The sequence below is a fragment of the Echinops telfairi genome, unplaced genomic scaffold, assembly GCF_000313985.2.
Source record: "Echinops telfairi isolate 266 unplaced genomic scaffold, ASM31398v2 ScPeMD7_7425;HRSCAF=8463, whole genome shotgun sequence".
NCBI lineage: Eukaryota > Metazoa > Chordata > Mammalia > Afrosoricida > Tenrecidae > Echinops > Echinops telfairi.
In genome coordinates, this window is record NW_022111325.1 from 548,221 (window position 1) to 561,444 (window position 13,224).

At 56.0% G+C, this 13,224-nt stretch overlaps 2 protein-coding genes across 2 annotated transcripts in view; both read right to left on the reverse strand.

The window, feature by feature from the left end:
- Nucleotides 1-1,235: 1,235 nt before the first annotated feature.
- On the reverse strand, nucleotides 1,236-10,668 carry CRTC2 (CREB regulated transcription coactivator 2). The gene is made up of 14 exons (XM_004714630.3): nucleotides 10,513-10,668; nucleotides 7,655-7,756; nucleotides 7,456-7,572; nucleotides 6,836-6,897; nucleotides 6,107-6,175; nucleotides 5,902-6,005; nucleotides 5,772-5,801; nucleotides 5,547-5,611; nucleotides 5,384-5,436; nucleotides 5,012-5,256; nucleotides 4,240-4,646; nucleotides 2,684-2,953; nucleotides 2,003-2,189; nucleotides 1,236-1,888 (listed from the first exon to the last, which is right to left on the reverse strand). The coding sequence occupies exons 1-14, from the start codon at nucleotides 10,666-10,668 to the stop codon at nucleotides 1,668-1,670; spliced, it is 2,088 nt and encodes a 695-aa protein (XP_004714687.1). The 3' UTR covers nucleotides 1,236-1,667.
- Nucleotides 10,669-11,547: 879 nt separating this feature from the next.
- Nucleotides 11,548-13,224, reverse strand: part of SLC39A1 (solute carrier family 39 member 1) — a gene marked incomplete at its 5' end in the record, with an annotated part of 4,349 nt that continues 2,672 nt past the window's right edge. The window contains one exon of the mRNA XM_004714738.2: nucleotides 11,548-13,102. Within this exon, the coding sequence (XP_004714795.1) occupies nucleotides 12,443-13,102 (660 nt within the window). The remainder of the gene's footprint in view (nucleotides 13,103-13,224) is intronic.

Below are 13,224 nucleotides of genomic sequence, written 5' to 3' on the forward strand. Positions count from 1 at the left end.
GCTGCCGCGCCGCTCGCTCGCTCGCTCCCGCGGCACTGGGGACCCTGCGCTCCTCAGTGAGCCCCGCTTTCGCCGCTCCCCTTACCGCCCCCCGTCCTTCTGGAGCCGCGGGCGCCGCCGCTCCCCCTACCCCCCTCCCCGGCCGGCGGCCGTGACCCTGGCTGCGCCGGCCTAGCTCCCCGGCCGCCTGCAGCGCGACCCCTGGCGGCTGGGAGGGCCCCCTGCACCCAGGCAGCTTCCCACCACCCAGCCGAGGCCGCAGGACAAACCCCAGGGAGTCCCCGAAGTCCGAGCGGAGCTCCTCTCTAGTCGTGCAACCAAAGCCTTTCTTGTGCATGCCTGAGAAAGGGTGGAGGTGCTGAAAGTCTAGGCTTTAGTGGGGTCCAGGTGGCTCCCCCCTCCACTTCCAGGTTTAGAGGCCAAATGCATTCCCTTGGAGCCAGCTCTCAGTTCTCTTTTCTGAAAATGTAGAGCACTTTGGAAAGAGGAAGAGAGGCCCGCCATATGGTGTGGAATATAGTGGAGATGAGGGTAATTGACGAGGGTGCTTGCTATTCTCCTGCGTCCTTGGGTGCTGGCACCCAACCCAGAAAGCAGAAGCCTGCCCACCATGGTTGGCATTCAAGCGTCTGTTGAATTGAAATACGAATGAATGAATGGACAAGTCAGGAGGGCGAAGTGAAGTGATGAACTGTGAAGAGAGGAGGAAGGATTCTCAGCACAAGAGTCCTAAGGCCAAAGGTTAGCCAGGTACCCTTTGTCTGATTGGTTAGCCCCCTAGGCTTAAAGGACCATCAAGAAGAGGGAGCCAGCGCAACACTTAACCTGGAATCCGTAGTCACCAAATCCCTTGTCCTTTGTAGCCTTGGCACTCAGGCCAACTAGGTTGCCCCCAGGAGAGCTGGGGTCATCTTATCAGAAACATCAAGCCTGCGGTTCATCCCGTCACTGCTAGGCCTTGGGGCTGAAGGAACACGCAGGAACTTGTCTGGCCAGAGTCTCAAACCCCTGATGATGCACAAGAGCCCCGTACAGAGAGGTGGTGACTTCCTGTTGCCAGGGGTCTATATGCAGCCTGGGTTCCTGTATCCAATGCCAAGTACAAATCCTGAGGCTGGACAAAGCGCACAAAGGTGCCAAGAACATGCAAAACCACCACGAGAAGAAAGACCTGTGTGCCAAGAACCTCGTAGCTCCCTAGCCCCACCTCAAACAGCAGGCAGACACAGTAAGGGTTTGGTAAGATTTTTTTATTAACATATAATATATTTAATAAAAAATAATATCCACTCTGGCTCTCTCCTCCATTGCAAGGGGAAGAGTGGTAAGGAGGGGCTGGCACTGCCCACCCCCAGGCATCCGGATAAGCCCTGCCTCCGGGGCTCCCCTCTACCCCCTGCTTTCCAACAGGCTCTGGCCTCCAGATAAACGGTTCAAAGTTACAAGTGCTTTAGGCCCTCCCTTGGGTTCCCCCAGGCCCACCCCAAGTGCAGAATTCAGGGGCCACCTGGACAAATCCCTTGCTTTCTTTCATTCTTGGGATCCCTCATTCATGTTAGAAAGAGGATCTGGGGGCAGACAGCTGAGTCTCTACTGGCCAGGGGGGAAGGGAGGAAGGGACAGTGATAAGGGACAGGGCCAAGAAGAGGGATGGTGAGGAGGTGCCCTCACTGCAGCCGGTCACTGCGGAACGAATCCTCCACAGCAGGATCGGGTAGCAGGGCACAGGGGTCACTCAGCATGTTGAGCCCTTCAAGGCCCAGTGGCTCCATGTGCAGCTCATCTTCCAGCCCCAGCCCCAGTTCCAGCCCAGCTGTGGACACCTCAAAGCCAGGTACTCCAGCCAGGGCTGCCGCAATCTCCTTAGAGAAGCCGGGGGAGGAGTCTCCTGTGGGTACCAAGGAAATGTATGAGGACCCTGTGACCTACAAACTCTTCAAGGGCCCAGTCTTCTACTGAATTACTCCCCCTTGCACCTTGCCACCACCCACCTACCCCTCACCTGTGAGGATGATGTTAGGCCCTGAGCCATGGCGGGAACAGTGAGTCAAGTTCTGGTGGTTGAGAGCATGAGGGTCTTGAGGGCCGCCCACTGGCCCCTCACCCCCTAAAAATCCAGGCCCTTCGGAATAGCCAGGGGGCTCCAGCCCCAGGCTGGCTGATGGGCTCTCCATGCTGAACTGCTCCAGCTACGGACACACAGACAGATCTTGAAGAAGTGGACTTCAGGACATTGTGTTCCTGCCTGTCTTGCCCCGCCATTCTAACACATGCCCTTTGCCCAACAATCTTCATGCCCCCCCCAGGGCCAGAGGCAGAGATAGAGGGAGGAGGCAGCAAGCAGAGCAGCACAGTGAGCACTGGAGCCTGAGGTGAGTGTGGGGGCCGTACCTGGTGGGAGAGAGCATGTGCGTGCTTGGAGAAGAATGGGTCTAAGTGCTGGCCGTCAAAGAGCAAGCTGAGCAGAGAGGGCTTGGGGCCAGGGCTGGGGGCCAGGCCAGGGCCAAGGGCAGCAGAGGCTAATGCACGAAGCGAGGAGCTTCTAGCTGGAAGTGCTGTTATCTAAGGCGATCTGGCGGCCTAGATTTCCCAATTCAAAACACACCCAAGACCAGCACTCAGTACCCCACTGACCAGCCCCCAGCCCCACCCTTGATCCTGAGTCAGAGGCCTGTGTACTCACGTTTCCCAGGCTGAAGTCACTCATTGGCCGATGGTAAGACTGTTGCCCATGCCCACAAGAACCAGGTGGGCACAGGGTCCCATAGTGTGGCTGCCTTCCCGGGGGCTGCCCGCATGAAGGCTGCACTGAGCAGGCCTGAGAGGGCAACCCTGGCTGCTGTAGAGATTTTAGAGTGGGGAGCTGGGTGGGCAGAACCAAATTGGGGGGGCTGTAAGGGTATGGGGGCAGCCGCTGGTCAGTGGGCAGTTTACTGGTGTCCAGGGGAACGCCCTGAAGAGAAGGAAAAAGGGGGGGGGAGCTTACCCCTCAGTGTATCACCCAAAAGCAGTCCTCAAGTTGACATCCCCTCTCCCCCCACTTAGGCTACAACCATTCTCAGCACAAACATGACAGAGCTCCCCAAAGTGTCCCTGGGACTGGGTATAGTTACACAAAAATGCCTACCAGGATGACAGTGACTAACACAAGAATAATTTTGAGTCCACTCCAGAAATAAATCATTCCTAAACTTTGGAACCTGTAAGATCAAGGACTTGTGACACACCTCACAAATGATCAACAACAACAACACAACCGTGAGGTGGAGAGCTTCTGTTCTAAAGCCTTGAAGAGGCAGGAGTGGAGGGTGGAGAAGTGGGGCAGGGGGGCTAGGCTCACTCCAGGCTGAGCTGAGCCCTTGCTGGCCCACCCTCGAGCCAAGTCTTCCTGCAGGAGGGGGGACCTGGGTCAAGATGGAACACAGAACACACATTCCAGGAAGGGCAGTGGAGGAGGAGAGAAGAAAGTGGGGCGGAGGACAGGGAACAGAAGGGAACGAAGGTGAGACGGAAAGGGGAGCGAGGAGAACAAAGAAGGAAAGGGTGGGGCAGGGGGACTGCTGGAGATTTAAGCATATGGAGGAAAAAGCCCCCATGTGAGAGATTTGAATGCCCTTCCTCCTCACTTGCTGGGTAAAGATTTTCCTTCGCCCGCCCCCACCACCCCCATTTTCTCACGGCGGGTGGGTGGTGGTGGTGAGGAGAGAGGATAAAATGAAGGCCCTGGGCCCTGGGATGAGTTTCTGACTCTGTGCATTCTTGGAAAGGAGGAGTGGAGGGGATCGGGACAAGAAAAAGACCAAACACAACATGCAAGCAAACAAGAAAGGCCAAGAGAGAGGGAAAAAGGAGAGAGAAACTACCATTTCTGAGCCTGTCCCGGGGCTAAGCCCGGTCAGTGCCCAGCATGTCACGAAGATTACTTCATGTGGTTCCCACAGCATCACCTGGTTTCATAGATGAGGACACTGGGGCTTCTAAGAGGTAAATGACGTGTCCAGGTAGACCACTAATAAGAGATGGAGCTGGGATTTGAAGCCAAAATGCTTAACCAATAAAGCTGGCACACTTCAACAAAGAGGAGTTAGGGTAGGTGAAAGATGGGGCAAGTGGAGAAAAGAGGGGTGAAGGGGGATGGACAGGACAACGGGAAGCCAGAGAAGGCACTGGGGAGGAGAGGGCTTTGTGGGAGAGAAGAGGGACGGGAGACAGACATGTAGGGAAGGTAGCCACGCATACCTGAGTGATGGAAGACAAGGTGGGTGACACTGTTGGCGAAAACTGTTTGGGCAGCTGCTGTTGGGACCTTCTGGCGTCGGCTGGGCCCACGGGTAAACTCAGGGGGCTGAGGGGCACACGGCGGTGGCGGGGGGAGGCCCCAGGGGTAGAAGCTGGGTAAGGGGGGGCGCCCAGCACAGGGGATGAAGTGGAGGAGGAGGAAGAGGAGGAGGAGAGGGCTGGGGCACTGAATGAGGACTGGCCCAGGGAGGTGGTGGGCAGTGCATTGTGGGCCAAGGAGGAGGCAGGCAGTGAGGGGTGACTGTGGGAGCCCTGGAGCTGGGGCTGAGGATGGCTCAGGGAAGCCTGGAGGTTGGGATTGCTTAGGGAGGACTGCAGGGATGGGTGGCTGAGAGGTGAATGAAGTCCTGCAGGCACAGACAAAAAACCAGAGATGCCAACATTATTGATGGGCACTGGGCCCCTTTCCACCTGGAATGGGTAGCAGTGACCAGACTCTGACCATGGACATGGCAACATGATGTCCTTCCTACTCTATCCCTGACACTGAGGTTGGCACTGCCCACCTGGGGGCTGCTCTCCATACCCTTTCTAAGAAAAGCCACACCTACCACTTTCTACTGGCTAAAGATTGCAGTGAGGGAATCCTGGGGGAGAGAGGTGATGGACTAGCATGGCAACTCACAGGCAGATCCAGGTGCTCAAGTCTCCCTCCCCTTGTCCCTCCAGGCAGGCAGCACCATGTGGACACATGGCCAGGACAGCTACTCACCTGGTACGTCATAGCCTGGGCCTAGACCCAGGCCCCCGCTGATGCCCAGGTGGGTCATGGTGTGGGTCAAATTGGAGGTACTATTGCCCCCACTCAGGCTCGGGTAGGCTGTCTCCTCAGGATCCAGAGGGGTAGACAGTGGTGAGGGAAAGTGCAGGTTGGTGAGGTCAGGTAGGGAACCCCCCGTGTTCATGGCAGGTGGGAGAGCAGGCACACTGGCAGGCTGGTCAGGGGATAGAAAGATGCTGGGGAAAGGAGAGGCAAAGAGATATCAATGGGCACAGTGGTCAGGGAAGAATGAAGGCCAGTCTTTTATATTCCCATATACTTTCCTCTTCCACCCCTCCCTCGGCCCACCTCAGAGGTACTTACTTAATTCCAGGGACTTCACAGGACCGAGGTCGGGAAGAGGAAGAGGAGGACAGCTGAGGAGACAAGAAAATGGAAAACGAGAACAGTGCTTGGTGAGGACCAGGGAGGCCTGCCCCATGGAAAGGAGAAAGGCAGTGGGTATCACCCTGTGGTCCACACCTACCTTCTTTGCATCCCATGGCTTCAGCAAGTGCTTGTCATCTAGCAGGTTCTCCTCAATAGCAGGAACTTGAAAGAGAAAGACTGGTGATGGAAGGGTTGGAGAAGGAACCAGTAAGGTGGGACAAGAGGCAAAGGCAGGTGGGAGGGTGTCCCTCTCCCTAGCCCTGCACAAAGCCTCTGACACAAGCCCAGAACCCAGTGCCCACGAGTGATGAGGAGCACATACCTTTGGACTCCATCTCGCCATCCAGAAACCCTGCAAGGGAAGCGGCGTAACAGGCTGTAGTACTCAGGTGCTTACTTACTTCAAACAACAGCTCCACGGCTACTCTCTATCCTGGGACAGGGCCACTTACCTCCACGACGGCTAGGAGGGACGCTGGGGGCTGTAGGGATGGGATAGGTGTCCTGGGGGCTGGGGTTCATCACACTTGTGTGAAGAGCACTGTCAGAGCTTGTCCTGTAGGGGGAAGCCAAGATGAGCTGGCACCAGTGACACTAGCTGGGCTGTGAGCAGGAAGACTAGGAGGTCTGTAGCTTAAAGGGGAGAAGGGCCATTACCTGTTAAGTGCAGATGGCAGTCTAAACAGCTGCCCCTTCTCAGCAGGGAAATTGCCCCAGGGCATTGTCCTGGATGGAAAACAGGCATGAGGAGGAAGGCTAGCACCAGACAAGGTGGGCATGGAGACTGGGCAAAGAGGAGGCTGCCAGGATGGAAGTAAGGGGAAGGTGGCAAGGCTGGGTATCCAGGATCACCCTTCCTTTTTTCTGGTCCCTCTGATGCCTGTGACCCATGAGGCTCCTTCCTTCCAATGCATCTAAGAGTTCTGGAAGCCTCTCTCTCCACTTCTCTGCCTGGACAATCCCAACGGGAATCTTAGAACCAGCAATTCTGCTGGGCCTGAGTACTGGGAGCCAGATGGACAGAGCAAGGGCTTAGAAACATCAGCGTTCCAGAGCACCCCTCAAGCACCCACTCTTGACAGAAGGCAGCTGTTTTCACCTGCCTTCCTGCCATTCCCCTCCCCCGTGCACACACACCCCAGCCCGGCCACAGTTCCCATTGGTCCGGTCCTGGTTGGACAGGGAGGCTAGGCTACTCGTGTCAATATGGCCAAGGCTGGACTCTGACCCACCTACTCCACCTGCCCCCCATCCCTCCCTGGCCACCTTTAGGGGAGGAAGTACTATTGAAACCCTGGCCCAGCAAGCCTAGCTCCAATTCCAGATTCCCCCAGAGGGTGTCAGAGAGCGGGCGTGCAGATTTGGCTGTCCAGGACAGTTACTGACCGTCGCCAGCCGGACTCTGGAGGAGGAGACAAGTAGGCAGGACTGTAGGGAGAACTGTCGATGTGAACAGCCCTCGTTAAGGAAAAGCATGGGAAGGGGATGAGAAGACAGACTAGATGAGAGAATCAGGGAGCCCCCTGAAGAGTTCTCTCAAGAAATATAGACCTTCCTTTTCCTTTACAAGGGGCAACAGCAGAGTCAGAGAATGGATGAGTAGACGGGGCTCGGACCCCATGGGACAGGGAAACTAAAGGAGGGTATCCGGGCTGGACTTGGGACAAACAGACTGAAAACAAACAGAATGACAGGAGCAAGGACGAGAGGAGGGACCAGATCCCTTTTAGCAGGAAACAAAACAGGGAGTCCCATTTGTCTCGGGCCGCAGAGAGTAACTGAAGTGAGGCCACCAGTGTTGGGCAGAGATAGAGGGCACGGCCCCAGGGACAGCAAGTTCCCGTCACAGGAGTCCTGGCACAAGGGCCAAGTGGTCACTTTTCAAGGAGGCTCCTGGAGAAGGGCAGAACTGAAGGAAGAACAACACCTGATGTCCTTCCTCCCACAAGCCCCTAAGGAACTCTATCCCGCCACCCTTCAGACCCCTAAGCCTTGCTGAAGGATATGTGGCGGGGGTAACGGCGGAGTGGGGACACCATTCTGCGGGGATCTCGCTGCACCCGTTCCACCAGCCCATGGTGCCGAGTGCTCCGAGATGAATCCAGAGGTGAGTGGAGAGGGCTCTGCCAAAAGGGACAGGTGCATCAAGTCAGCGGGGGAAGCTGCCAGTAAGCTTCTGCTCCTTCCTGCCGGGTGGCCACTCACCTGGAACTCGGCCAGGCCACAGCCAATCTGGTTCACGTTGGGCAGAGAACCGCCATAATGGGAGCCCCTTGTATACGCCAGCCGCAGTTTCTGGGCCTGTAACTGAGAGAAGGAGAACAATGGGAATGTTAGGAAGGGTCCTGAGGACTGTTCTCTGTGGCCGCCTTACCTTTCCTGTAATCTGGTCAGGCTGTTTCTGCTTCTTAAAGGAGAAAAATTATTTTGAAGTCGGTGCTGGGGAAAAGGTCCATCGAGAGTGGATATGAACAATTGGTGCTAGGTCTCACATATCCTGCCCTCATCAACGAAACCACCGCGGCCCCGCACTACCCTATGGGCTGGGCTGGCACCGGGCCTGCCACTCTGTTGGGGCTCTGATGTCCCAGTTGGCAGCAGTGTACCTCGAATCCCTGAGGGGCTTCTAGGAACCCCCAGGCTCATCACATGACTTAACTCCTGGGGAGGAGTGCCTATTAGGTGACTCTGCTTTCCTTTCCAGATGTGTCCGTGACTAATTGGAAGATGAGAAGGCCACAGGTGGATGCCACAGAGCCATTACTGTCGGTCTCTGACCTCCCCACTCTGTAGAGTAGGGGGGCACAGGCTTCCAGGCCAGGCCTCAGGAAGGCTACAGAGCTCCAGCACCCCCGGAATGATCGCTGGCCTCACTGGAAAAACAGTGCCAAAACCAAACGGTGTTCTTCCACCACATCCTAAGGCCCTGGAGACTGGGGGTGGACGAAGGAATAACAGCTCACCAATGCCAACTGGGGTCCGCCCCATCTCCCTGACCTCACCTCTATTCCGGGGAGCTATGCTTTTAGCAGCCTGGCCTGCTATGGGCCTAGCTACAGAGCTCACATCCCTCTGGGAGAGGCGAGCACCTACTTCGAAGGCTCAGCTACCGCCAGTAGGCAAATAAACAGACCCAGGCAAGGCCACTGGGAGGAGGGTGGCTGAAGAGGAGTAAATTCCAAGAGTTTCCAGGGCCACGCTGCTGTACGTAGGCCAACACTAGAACTAACTTTCTGTCACAGGAGGTCAGCCTTTCGAGTTCAGTGGGCACTGTGCTGACCTCCAGCCCACCTCAAGACTCGTATATATGGCAACTCCAGGTTCTCAGCCGGATAGACCCCCATACCTCTGTGTGCTGCAGATGAGTCTTCCTAACAGCTAGCCAGCAGGCTAAGTGTCCCTGGTCTCTTAGCTCTAGCTCTGAACTCTTGGGTTCCCCAGTTGGGCCATGTGTGCCCATTAGACTTTCTGGGCAGCAGCAGCAACAGAGCCTAGGTGGGTGGAATGGTGAAGATGCCTTTTGACAGCAGGCATGACAAAGATTAAAGCCCCTTGCTTTGAGTTTCTTACAGTCTGTCTTTGTTTGCAATTATAAGCCCTAAGACCCCACCATACCTCTGCTAGAATCACAATCCAGGGGATAGGGCCTCTAGCTGTCACCTGGAGACTGCCTTTTTCCCTAAGCTCTTGCCTCTGGTCCCCCCAGGATCCAAAACTCCTAGCGGGGAGCAGTCAAAAATTAAAGTATGATCTTCATGGTGGTTGGAGTGGTACACACACACATACACATACACCAGATTTGCCTCCCCCCATCACTTTCTGTCCTGAGTACCTACTAACTAGGACACATAGTCCCTAGAGACTCAAAGGGGAAATACACACACACACTAACAAAGTCAAGGGAGATACACAGTCAGATCCAGAGTCACATTCACGGACAGATGCAATCTTAGACCAGCAGAAAGAACCTGGAAATGTATTTATGTGCCGTCATTTCCCCTTAAATCCACTCTAGCTCCCTGACAAGAGAAGTCACTGTAAAACCCTAACCTGCCCTTGGGAAAGGCATGTGTGCCTGAGCCTGATCCAGGGCTAACTCCCACCCCAGTTCCCTCTGACATCCAGTCCCTGAAAGCAAGAAACCCGGACCCAACAGGCTTCCCGAGCAGCTCTGCCGGGTTCCCTGCTCTCTGGAACGTCCTAGGAATGAACATTTCCTACACAAGAGCTCCAGCGTACCCAACAAACGGATTCACAGAGCCAGCTCCTTAAAAAGCTCAGCAAACCATCAGCTTCCACATAACCTATTGCCAACTGGCTATGGGGTCTCAGGGCTCAAAGCCTACTCACTTCTCCTCCGAGGCCGCCCAGGGCAAATCACCAAGCACCCGTCGGTGAGCCATGGTCCTCACCTTCATTCACGTCAGAAAACCACAAAAAATATTTGAAAAAGGAAGCAACGGGACGGGACGCAGGAGGGGACTTCCTGCCCCACTACACTCTTCAAACCACACTCAGGGGTCTTCGCCCCTCGCGATACCAACCTCCTACACAAGGTCTCCAGGCAACAGCCCTGGGAGGTGGGAGCTGGCGCCCCCGATTTACATAGCGCAGGGGGACCAATTTGGAGATCACCAGCTCGGAGGGGACAGGCTAGGGACAAGGCGATCATCCCCCTGCCCCCACCCTACAGCCCAGCTTCAGGATGCTTCCGTAGAATCTCCGAGAACTCAGCCAGGGATGCACTGGGGCCACCCACCTCCTACCTCCGCCCGGCCTCAGGGGACCATCCTCCCCGACCTCGCACACCCCCGCCTCACCCACTCGGCCCCCTGCCGCTCCCACATCCCGAGCCCCGCCGGTGTTTCGGCAACCCCCGTGCCCCAGCAAAATCAGTCTTCCTACCCCTCGGCCCTCCGCCCGGACCTCCCAGACGGCGGCTCCCGCTGCCCTTGCCCGTTCCGCCTCCTTCCCCGCCGCTCCCGCCCCGCCTCGCCGCTCCGCTCCGCTCCCCACGCCGTCAGTGGTCCGCTCTGCTCCCGCTCCCCGGCGCGGCCCCTCACCCGGGTGGAGCCGATGTCCATCATCACCTCCTCGAAGGCCGCCGCCGTCTCCTCGGCCTGACGCTGCTTCTGCAGCGCGATCTTCTCACTGAACTTACGCGGATTGGAAGCCGAGGCCGTAGCCGAGGCGGGCCCGTTCGCTCCCGGCGTCGCCATCTTCCTCCCCTGTCCCTCCCCGCCACCCTTCCAGTACAAGCCACGGTCTCCGCCGCCGGCTCCGGCCCGGCTCTACCAGCCGAAGCCGCCGCCACCGCCGCCTCAGCGAGCACCGCGAACCTGGCCCCAGCCTAGCCCTGACCTGTTGTGCTCGGAGGCCGCCGGGAACTGTAGTTTGTTTACGTGAGGCCTTCACCTCGCTGGTCACGCAAGACAGAGAGGAAATGGACACCATTTCCCAGCAGCCCCCGCTAACTCCGGGAACTGGGCTCTCTGCTCCTCCCTCTCGGTTACTCCAGGCGCGGGGCGAGCTGGGAATTGTAGTCCCACATTGGTCCCGAGACTACAGATGGCAAGGGACAGTCATTAAGGAAATAGATGGAGACAAAGAGGGAACAAGGAAGGAAGGAGGGAGCAAAATGTTGGTAATTTTCAGGGAAGAGAACCAGATGGACATTAATAAACACAGACCAGAGGTTTTCAGCTGTAAGCATCTGGGATTCAGGTCCTCTCAGACAGGCCCACCTTTTCCCCAAAATATACATCAGATACAGCTATAACCCCCTCCCAGGGAAATGAACGACAGAAAAGTGGGTAAAGGGAGACACTGATCAGTGTAAGACATGAAAAAATAATTTATAAATTATCAAGGCTTCATGAGGGAGGGAGGAGTAAAAAATGAGAAGCTGATACCAAGGGCTCAAGTAGAAAGAAAATATTTTGAAAATGATAGCAACAAATGTACAAATGTGCTTGACACAATGGATGGATGGATGGATTGTGATAAGGGTTGTGCGAGCCCCCAATAAAATGATTAAAAAATAATAATAAAATCATACTGAAAAAGAAAACAAAGCAAAAAATACATCAGATACTGTACAGGTTTATAGAAACATCTTTTATTTGGATAACATGTTCCAAAACAGGTCGGTTAGTAAAATAGATTCTAGAGAATATGACCCCTATGCACAGCCTTCCCACCCCAAAAATAACCTCAGGGGTGAGCTCTTCCTCACCCTTCGGCTCCTCTGATATAAAAAACATTTTGGCAGCTCAGTGTTTGGAATCTGGCACAAGGACCATGTCCTGTATCCCTATGGTGCAGCGGCAGTTGGGGGGCTCTGCCAATCCCACCCCCACCTCAGTCCAACAAATATTTCTCCCCCACCCCAGGACCTGGGTCTAAAATCAAGAACAAGCAGGGGAGTCCCCTTCACTGAGGCACTGGGCAGGACTCAGTGGCATCACTGTGCTTTGAGAAAAGAGAATGGGGGAGATTTATTTGGCACTTTGAAAACTGAGAAGTGAGTAGGGCCGGAAGTGCCAGAGAAGATACCAAAACTGGCAGGAAGAGGCCATTTGGCACTGGCCTCCCTGGGAAAAGGGAAGAGGGAGGAGTCACAGGAGATAAGAAAAGTAAGAGGGGGTGGGGGCACTCCAAGTGGCAGGGTGCTGAAATGGGCTAGAACCAACTGGAGTGCCTTCTCCATACCTCTACTCCACAGCAGGTGGGTGGTCCACCTCCAGCCTAAATAATGTCAGTTTGCCTTTGCGTGTAGTGTCTGACCCTTAATCCTAATGTCTCTTGATTATGGCCACCCTTGTCCCCTGGTCTGGGGCCAGGCTGCTGTCTGACCAAAGGCGTCACCCCTAGTTCCTGGGGAACTCTTTGGTCCTCAGTGCCTCCCTGGCCTCTTCCACATACACTGGGGTGGAGGATAGGGCAGGGGTACCTGCTACCCAACCTCCCTTGCCCTTTACTGGCGCCTTCCTCCTAGACTTGGATGAAGAGCAGGCCAGTTAGAAGGGCAAAGCCTGCTAGGAGCAGAATGACCTTGAGGATCCTCTGGTCAGAAGTGGCCAACTCCTGGGGTAGGATCTCCAGGAAGGTGATGTAGAGGAAGGTGCCAGCTGCCATGCCCTCCAGCACAGACTGGGCCAGCTGGTGCAGGGGCCCAGCTGACTCTGCCAGAGCGGCACCCAGCCCGATGCCCAGAGGTGTCATACATGAGAAGAGGATGCCACAGCCAGCCACCACCTGGGCCCGCAGGTGGCTCTGCAAAAGCCGCAGGGACAGGCTGACCGCCAGGATACCCTTGTGGAGCAGCAGAGCCAAGCCAAGCTCCATGGCCCGAGCTCGGTCTCGCTGTAGCCCCACCGCCAGCCCCTCAAACACCGAGTGCAGGGCCAAGGAGAAGACCAGGACGCAGGCACGGAGGGCCGAAGGTGCTGCTGCTGCTGCTCCACTTGCCTGTGGGACGCCTGGCCCATCGTGCCAGTGCTGCGGTCCCCCACTGGCTGTTCCCAGCAGAGCTCTTGTCTCCTCCCGAGGCAGCGGCTCCGACTGCTCCTTGTAAGCCAGTGTGATTTGCTCCATGACCAAGACCAGAAAGAAGCCCATGGCTAGGATGAACTCTTGCAGGGGAAACTGGAGCTGTGGGAAGAGGAAGCAGCGGTAAACTCATGAGACAGGCAGAGAAAGTGTAGGAGGAATCAGATGCTGTCCGGTGGAAACCGTTTTGGGGTCCCACACACAGAACCATTCTCAGTCATTCA